Source organism: Trichosurus vulpecula, chromosome 1 (assembly GCF_011100635.1).
Source record: "Trichosurus vulpecula isolate mTriVul1 chromosome 1, mTriVul1.pri, whole genome shotgun sequence".
NCBI classification, from domain to species: domain Eukaryota; kingdom Metazoa; phylum Chordata; class Mammalia; order Diprotodontia; family Phalangeridae; genus Trichosurus; species Trichosurus vulpecula.
The window spans coordinates 288798155-288808103 of record NC_050573.1 but is presented as its reverse complement, the minus strand read 5'-3'; the positions used below and the strand labels follow the sequence as shown (position 1 = coordinate 288808103).

The window sequence follows — 9949 nt, the reverse complement described above, 5'->3', positions numbered from 1 at the left end:
CTTGTACAACTGTGACTAATGTGGAAATATTTTTACATGATAGCACATGCATAAACTTTATCAAACTACTTACCATTTTCAGAAGAGGGAAGGGGAAGGATGGAGGAAGGGAAATTTGGAACTCAAAATCTTGTAAAATGCAAAAATGTTCTTTACATGCAACAGGGGGGAAAATAAAATACTTTTAAAAAAGAAAGAAAAGAATTTGGTTGCTTATCAAAAAAAGCTTTCCTGAGGGCACAGTAGAGGGGTGGGAAGAGTTAAGATAAAACTTTGGGATGGGAGGATTGAGGGGGATGGGAATTAGGAATCAAGTGGTAGGAGGTAAGGAATGGGATTTGCATGGTGATCTATGGGAGTTCAAAGTCAATGGGATGTGAAGAATATGACCAGATGTGAGGATTTCATCACTGAAAAGAGGGTGCCACATGTGTACCCTAAAAAGACAGGTGCAGCAGGAGATGGGAGGGGTAAAGTCAAAGGGATTATTTTTCTTCTTTGCAGGGGAGGTTTGCCACCTCCCCGGTAAGAGATTGGGTTGGCAGCAGAAGGTGGGAGATGCCTTGTGCTAGTATAGATAAAATTGGATGCTTTGGAACTTGTGGAAAACATCCAGCCTGGCCACTAGAAGCCTTTACTCAGTGTACTTGCTGTGCACAGCAAGAAATGTAAGGCTCATAGTACTAGCTCTCATGGGGTCTGAGATCTTCTCAGTTGTGGAGACTGACTATGAGGCAGAAGCAGGAAGAACATGAAAGCAACACAAAGTATGTTGTCTTGATGTCAACATGCACCTGAAAAAGCCTCTTAGAGGGCTTCTTCAGCAGTTTCTATCTCTGGGATAGATATTGTTTCTCTGCAGATAGATATTGTTCTGTCCCCAGTGTTGAAAAGGAGGAAGAGGGCAGGATGAATTCCTTTCAGGAAACTGCAAAGTACTTTTAATAACTTCAAGCTTCCTGTGACATCAAAGGCCCCAATGATGTTCAATAGAAGCATTTTAGTGGTGCTGTTTTTATGGCAATGTGACCTATAACACCAGTGAAGAATGAAAGATACGCATCATGGAAAGGGTGATGGAAAGGCAAATGTGGGTGTGAGAAGGCTGTATGACATGTAACCACAAAGGAACTAAAAAAAATAATAAGAATAAAATGTCATTGAGGAATTGTGTGACAGAATGTGATTGATTTGTCATGGGATAAAATCAAAGAATAAAAGTTCGATGGTTAGATTACTTCACTGGTGCCCTTGTGATGTTGAGAGAATGCAAAGAAAGCTTCCATCATGTTGCAGAAGAATCACTGTGGCGAACTTTTGGGACTACATGACTTAGTGGGAATGAGTGGGATACAGTATGCATTATTGAAAGCAACTCCCAATATAGGTTTGCAGAGCCATGTTAGTATTGAAGATTTAAGATAATTATTGGAACTCCTATTTTTAAAAAATTATCTGAAGTTACTTTTTCTTTCAACCTTTAATTTTTACTACATATATGTCTTCAATATTCTATATATTTTTAATGCAATTAATCAATTATCTAGCATGTATTAAATGACAACTCTGCACCAACCACTCTATTAGAATTGGAGATACAAAAGTGAAAAGGAAACATTCTTTGCCTTCACAGAGCTTACAGTCTATTGGGAAGACAACATGTACAGAAATAACTTATACAAAATATATACAATAGAAACACAAGGTATAATTTGGCAGTGGGGTTGGGGAGGAGGACACTAGAACTTGGAGAGACTAGGAAAGAATTTATGTAGAAATTACCACTTGAGGAGAGTTTTGAAGATATGATGGGATTCTAAGATACAAAAGTGAGGTAAGGCTATATTCCAGGCATATGGTAGAAGCTATAGTGAAAGGCATGGAGATAGAAGAGGGATTGTCATGTGTTGAGAATAGCAAGAAGCCAAGTTTTGATGGAGAATAGGGACTGGGAGTGGAGACTATGCATAATAAGTTTGGAATGGTAGGTTGGAGCCAGGTTGTAACGATCTTTAAAGGCTAAATAGGGAAACCTAGATATAACAGGGAGCTAGCTAGTGACATTGTGAAATGCAAACTCTTTAAAAATAACTGGCAACAAATTGTCAGTGTTTTCTGTTTATACAAGATTGCTACCTAGCCAACATATGTATCCGACAAAAGGCTGCCCCGGGTTGGCTCACAATCTCTATTTAGCCTTTTCTAGAATGAGGAACTTGGACTAAAGGGCTGCTAAGGCTCCTTCCAGCTTACCATAAATGATTCTATGATCTATGATCCCAAAGTGTGGGATATGGAGGAAGGGAGAGAGAGAGGGTTTAGAACATAAGATTCTTGAAAATAAGGATTGTTTCTTTTCCTTTGTTTTTGTATTTGTATCCCCACTGCCTGACACAGTGCCAGAATCTTTAAAAAAAATTAATTGATTGATTAAGGCATAGGTGCAGTGCTAAGAGTAATGGAAACTCAATTTACCTGATGCTTCCAGAAGATAGTGCTTAAAAATTATGGTTGTTACATGGAATACAGGCAGGGTGCCCTGGGTTAATATGGAGCAAACTGGGGGAAGGACAGGGAGGCAGGGTGTAACAACAATGCTATTTGCCACCATTGTGGCTGTGTAAGACCAATAACACCAGCACACAGGCATGCTGCTAGCACAGGTCGTTTGATCTGCTTTTCTGAGGAAAGCAACTTTAAGGGGTTAACAATCTTACTTTAATTAAACATACATATATCATTCTCTTGGTTCAGGGGGAAAAGTCAGCACCCTGAATTTGAGAGAAAACACAAACAGAAATTACAAGGAGAAATTATATAAACAGAGCAAAATAATACAAATAAACAGACAGGCTTCTAGCCATCTGACCAAGACATTACATACATCTTTATCAGAGAGAGAGAGGCACCATCATCTAGGTTTTTCAGAGCTGGGGGCTCCTTCACAACTACCCAGAGTCTTTTCTGGTTGAATCACATGACATTCTTCCAGTGAGTGAGCCCCCAAGCAGAATGCTAACCTCAGAGTATATATGCATTTCTTCAAGGCCAGAGGACATCAGTGAGGTTGGCGAGGAGGACCTAAGCCTTCCTGTGCCTTAAGCAGGTCATCAAAGACTCCCAATTCAATCAAAGACTCTTGATTGAAACAAAGGCAAGACTCAAAAACTCTTGATAGCTTTAGTGCTGAGAAGCACTCCAAAACAAAAAGTCCCACTTTACTTGCCATTACACAGGGTCAGAAGTACTAGAAGAAATAGTCTAGTGAGTTGGTCTTCAGGAATATTTTATATAAGAATTATACTGGGACAAGCTATTTCATGTTGCAATTTTTTCACTTTGGGGGTTTTTGCTTGTCATTTCAATTAGAGTGAGTAACTGTGGTCTGAGGCTGGTTTTTCCATGGTTTTTTGTCCAAGGAATTTCCATTTTGATCCAATTCAGCAAGTACTTAATAAGTGCCTACTATATACAAGGAACTTGGTTAAGGAATGGGGATACAAGGCCCAAAACTAAAATTGTTCTTGTCCTCAGGGAGTATACGTCCTCCCTAACACCATACTACTCTCTACACCAGACACTGTAATTTTGTACCTGGAGTATAATAAACACTTAATAAATTCATTATCTTTATTCTTTATCTGCTCATGGAAACAACATTTACACAGTTAAGTGAATAACAAAATACATATAAATATAATCCAAGGAGAGCATTAGCAAGGGGGAAAATGTAGGGAAGACTTCATAAAGAAACTGCCACTGGAGCTGAGATTTAAAGGGACCTGAGTATCCCAAAAGGTTGAGACCAGGATGGATTTCATTCCAGATAAAGGGATGCCTCGTGCCAAAACACAGAGCTAAGAGACAGAATGTTGCATATTGGGAAGTACAAAAAGGCTGAATTGTAGTCTATGTGAGAGGGAGGGATGGGAATTCAATCTACATTATGGGTTGTCAAATTTGGGGGTATTGTAGGCTATACCATTTGGCAGTCTGGCCAGACCTATGTAACACTTCTCAAAATAATATGTTCAAATTCATAAAATTAAATTAATAAGATTGCAAAGGAAATAGATTATATTGAAATAAAGTTACAAAACAAAATATAAACCAAAACAAAAACAAGTTCTGGGAAAGCAGGTTAAGTCCTTGACCTAGAAAGATAAGTTTCAGCCAGATTTTGAAGGGCCTTAAATCTAAGAAAAGTTTGTATTTCATTCTAAGAACAATAAGGAGATATTGAAACTTTTTGAGCAGTGGAGTGACATGGTCAGACCACTGCTTTATAAAGATTACTTTGGGAGCTATGTTAAAGAGAGAGAGAGAAGAGAAGAGCAGAGAGGAGAAGAGAGGAGCAGACAGGAGACGAGGGGAGACGAGATGAGAAGAGACGAGAAGAGAAACTGATTATTTATTATATGGTTGAGGTCATACAGATGGCACATTGGATAGAGTGCTGGGCCTGAAGATAGGAAGACTCATCTTCCTGAGTTCAAAGCTGTCCTCAGACACTTACTAGCTGTGTGGCCTTGGGCAAGTCACTTATCCCTGTTTGGCTCTGTTTCCTCATCTGTAAAATGAACTGGAAGGAGAAATGACAAACCACTCCAGTATCTGCCAAGAAAACCCCAAATGGGGTCATGCAGAGTCAGACACGATTCAAACAACTGAACCAACAACAGCTGAGGACGTTAATCCTCAGATTCTTTAAGCCAATATTCTTTCCCATCTACTGCAGAGGACCCACCTTAAAAAAGACTTGAAAACTTCTAAGATCGCTTCTATCTCTAAATTTATAATCCCCTATGATTGTGAATGAGGGCCCATTATTATCAGGGATGGCAGAGGACATAGCCAGATTGAGATAAGATCTGAAATAAGGGTTTCAGATAGACAAAAGGGGAACTAAGAATGAGCAAGGCCTACTTCCTGATTAACATGCATGTGGTGCAACTAATTTCTGTAATGCACAGACTACCATATATGTAGGACTCATAATGGGATGTCTCAGAGGGTACTTTGGGACTTACTAAGCTTCTTTGTGAGATTATTTGAAATTGGCTACATTAGTGTACATACATGTTATTAACATTTAGTTACTATCATAAGAAGAGTCAGTAATAATCATTTCCAATAATTTAACTTGATCTTGTTCATAATGAATGGGGAGAGTAGTGAGTTCCTTGTATCTCAATACGGCTATGATGAAGTCTTAAAAAATAACCAGTTTTGTATCAAGAAAAAGATTTCTGCTAGTTAATGCACACCAATTAGAGAAACATGGGACTTAAAATATAAGTATAAATGTTTCTATCCTCTTATTCCTTTCTAAAATGCTATTTGTGACCTACTACTTAAAAGAAATGTTCATGATCTAAAACTATTACATGTTAGTCATGTGCAAGACACTAAAGCATTTCACAGCCACAGTTCCTGTATTGGGGAGTAGAAAAGAGAGATTAAAAAAAGATGTCAAAGATAAATAACTAATCATTTTAGGGGGAAAAAAGTAATTTTGAAGGGCTGAAGGAGCTCCTAATATGAAAACTTTGTAGAGTAATGTAGCATCAACTTGCCTTTTTTTCTTTCCCACTGAGCTACCGTCACACGCATTACACTCAAAGTTTGCATCACTTTTAGGCAAGTGGGTTCATACTCCTAAAATCATAGCTCATGAATCCCACTTGTGTGTTTCTCTTGGAGTCAGACACAATAATGCAAACCAATGACATTTAGTGAAACGGCATCATAAGAACACTAGCTGCACTGGAATTTAATGTGTGTGTGTTGCAGAGGGCAGGGTCTGCAGAGGTGTGTGTGTGTGTGTGTGTGTGTGTGTGTGTGTGTGTGTGTGTGTGATAATCAGACCTAGACTTTAGGAAAATTACTTTAGTAGTAGCTGAATGGAGGATGGGTTGGAGTTGGGAGAAACTTGAGGCAGACAGATCCACCAGCAGGCTATTAAAATTATCAAGGTAAGAGGTGATGAGGGCCTGCACTAGAGTAGTAGCAGTGTTAGAGAAGAGAAAGAGCAAAGGTGAAATTGACAAGCCTTGGACAACAACTTGTTTTATGGTGAGTGAGCAATAGTGAGGCATTCAAGATTACTCCTACATTGCAAGCCTGAAGAATTGGGAGGATGGTATTGCCCTCTACAGTAATAGGGAAAATAGGAGGAGAGGAAGAAAAGATAATGAGTTAGGAGGTAAGATGGTAGGTTTTGTTTTGGACTTATTAACTTTAAGCTATCTACTAGCCATTCAGTTTGATATGATGCACTGGAAAAAGGCAGCTCCAATCTTCCAGAAATATTAGAAGTCAGTAGAAAGTTTGGGGTGTGAAAGGTAGATTTAAGAATCAACAAAAAGATTGGTAATTGAATCCATGTGAACTGATGAGACCACTAAATGAAGGAGTATAGAAGCAAAGAAGTGGAACCAGGACAAAACCCTTCATGCCATCTACACTTAAAGATCATGATCTGGAAGAAGATCCAGTGGAGGAGAGAGAAAATGATGATGGTCAAATAAGTAGGAGGAAACTAGAGGAGTGTGCAGGGTCTCCAAAACCTAGAGAGAGGAGAGTATCGAGCAGGAGAGAGTGATCAACAGTGTCAAAGGCTACAGAGGTTAAAGAGAATGAGAACTAAGTTAAGGCCATTGGCAACTAAGATACATACTAAGCATATGTCACAATATATACATTTTTACCAGCTTACTCTTCCATTCTCAGATCATATTAAGCAAACTTTCATAGTCTTTTAGAAGCCTTAGCTTCCATAAAACCTCCTGTTAGTCACCCCTTTCTAGACCTAGAGGAAGACTTTCCCACTCTCCTTAATTTTTAATGTTCCCTTCTCATACTATACTGTATTTAATTACTTTTATAAATGTTATAACCTTTTTCTTCCCCAATTGAATGTAAGCTCCATGAAGGTAGGGACATTTTTGGCTTTATGACCCCAGCAGAGAGCACATTGCTTGGAGTATAATAATCACTAAAAAAAGTTTGTAGTATTCACTTAATAAATGTTAAGTGATAGGAGAAAGTCTCCTTGCATTTCTCATTCTACAATGATATGGATTCATACAGTACAAAGTGTTTAAAATGTTAATTGTACAAGCAAAGTTCATTACTAAATGTATCCAAATTCAATCACTTCGTAGAGTGTAGAATGTAGAGTTTTCATTATGATTCATTTATTAAAATCATTGTCCTTTGCCTAGTTAAATCTCATAAGAATCTTTTAAGATGTGACTATTTCCCATTTCCAGAAAAATGACACCATGAGATTGAAGTAATAGCAGGCAAATTATGTATAGAGCTGGAAGGGATCTTAGAAGTCAGCTAAGCACAAAGTGATTAAGTGATATGTGATCCCATGTCAAGCAGCTCCTACCAAAGCTTACTAGACAGGTTTCCTGATTCCCAAGCATCTTGCACTGGCTTCACTAGACATCCTAAAGTGATTTGTTTTGAAAATTTCCCTTCCCACCTTTCCCTCACGTCATTGGTAAAAGCATGCTCCATCCAAAAGCATATCCACTTCTCTTGTGGAGCAAACTGGAGGCCCACTCAAAGGTATTAGTGAAGAAATGGCTCAGTGCAGTGACCTAAGATTCCCCCCACACCCCAAGCACACAAAACCTTCATTTCTCTAGGAGACTTCTGAAAGATGGCGATTGTATACAGTTGGACACACACACCCCACAGACAGACAGACACACACACACACACGCACGCATACAGAGTGGGGCGGGAGGTTTGTCTATGAAGCCCAGAGCCTGTGACCGCTGGAAACAATAGCTTCTGATTTCCTCGTCCCCACCCCCACCCCCACCCCGAGTTCTTTGCCAAGACAGGAGAGGGAGGAGAAGGATAAGTAAAGCCTCCTGTATATAAGTATCGTGAACTAGAAAGCTCCACTTGAACCTCCATCCCGAACTTGGCTTCTCCTCCCAGGGGAGGATTTCCGTAGCTGCTAAACTCCAGCAGAGGTGTACTTCTCCACAACTCAGCCCACCGAGGAGGGTTCAGTTCCGAGCCTGGTCTTCCGCCTGCCCTTCAGCAGAGTCTTTGGCGCTCTCTCACGAGCTTGTTCTTGAGTCCCCAGGTCCCTCCCTCGAGCTTACTCTTTCCTCTCTCTCGGATCCCCAGGTACTTCCCTAGAGCTGACTCTTCTTCCTCTCTCGGGTCCCCAGGTACTTCCCTGGAGCTGATTTTCTCCTCTCTCGGGTCCCTAGGTCCTTCCCTGGAGCTGACTCTCCTTTTTCTCTCGGGTCCCCAGGTCCCTCCTGGGAGCTGATTTTCTCCTCTCTAGGGTCCCTAGGTCCTTCCCTAGAGATGACTCTCTTTCCCCTCTCGGGTCCCCGTTCTCTCCTGAGAGCTGATTTTCTCTTCTCTCGGGTCCCCAGGTTTCTTCCCTGCGCTGTGACTCTCTCCCCTCTTGGGACCCCTCGTGCCACCGCAGCCGAGGCGCCAGCCGGCTGTGCCTGGGGCGGGGACCATGAAGCGCAACGTGAAGAAAGCACTGCCAGCCACCGGGGAAAATAAGGAACCCCAGGGCGTTGCCTACGAGGAGGTGGAGAACGAAATGGACGCCTCAGAGGAAGATGTGTTTAAGGTAAAGGGGACTGGGGGCGGCTGGGAAGATGCTCTGAAATTTGGGTCCCCTCCTTTTCATGTACAAAACTTCCACTAGCTCCTTCAGAAGTTTTCATAGGTGCCAATTGCAGACATGGCTTGAAAACCTGGGAGGTTTCCCGGATCACCAGGAGTGTCCTGGTCACTAGAGATTAGGAAATACAAGCATAGGAGGCTCAGAGGTGAGCAGCGCCTTCGGTCCTGGTTTTTCTTTACCTTCTCTCCTTCACCCCCCTTGCCCAGAGGTCCCACTGCCTTACCTTTTGAGGAGGGAAGAAATGGGAATGATCTAAACAGGACCCGGGTCCAGGAACTGCCCAAATGACTACAAGGGAAGGAGGTAGGGAAAGGACTCAAGCTTGTTCGTTTAGAAAAGAAAATCCAATGACCTCCTGTAGATTTACACCAGTACATACATAATACATGCTTGGATTTATGGGTAAAAGGAAAGTTGGAAAGGTGACATATGTATGTGTGTACATACATATGTGCGTACATAAATGTATGATTGGGGGGAGGCATTACCGTATTGAACTCTTTCCCGAAACAATCCACTTCGAAGTCAATTTCAGAAGCTTCTGGAAACTGTTTTTGGTAGGGAGAGCTTTGCAGGATATATCCTCTATACAGAATAGTTCTGAATGTCTAAGACTGCATCCCAGTAGAAATTCTTACATTACTGACATAAATAGGGGACCAGCGATGAGCTGATCTGAGCTTATGACTTTCCCTCTCAATAATTCCCCTTATGCCAGGCTCCCGACATTAAAGAGAAATTTCATCTTTTCCATCTGTCTTAGAGAATAGTCGGATCCTTTCTGTGAACTTTTTTCTCTGATGATGAATATACAAAAGGTAATAAGTGCTGTTTAACTAACTTAGTAGAGGCATGTGGCAACCACAGCAACAGCATATTAGTAACTCTTGAGGTAGAATTTGGCAGCGTCTTTACCAGAATGTGACATAGAATCTATGTATCTTCTAAAATGCTGCCTTATCAACTTCATTTCCTTTCTTTTCTCCAAAGAAACTTTCTATGAGGTAAATCATTTTGGATGTTTCCCTTTGTGTGTGTGTGTGTGTGTGTGTGTGTGTGTGTTTGGTTTTTTTTTTGAGGGGGGATATATTGATGAATTGGTACTAGTTTGGTGAAAAGAATAATCTAATAACCTATTAGTGAAAAAAAGAAAGAAAGAAAACTAAATGGCTTGATTCTCTTATTTAAAAAAGTCTCCTCTCAACTTAAAAAATAAAAAGTCTGCTTTGTTGTTTTTGTTGTTGTTTGGAAGTGCCTGGGGTCGAGGAC

The 9949-nt window shown here is 40.6% G+C and overlaps 1 protein-coding gene across 1 annotated transcript in view; it reads left to right on the top strand.

Moving 5' to 3' along the window:
- The first annotated feature begins 8506 nt into the window (after positions 1-8506).
- Positions 8507-9949, top strand: part of TRPA1 (transient receptor potential cation channel subfamily A member 1) — a 72085-nt gene continuing 70642 nt past the window's right edge. The window contains exon 1 of the mRNA XM_036744153.1: positions 8507-8623. Coding sequence (XP_036600048.1) covers positions 8507-8623 — 117 coding nt within the window. The remainder of the gene's footprint in view (positions 8624-9949) is intronic.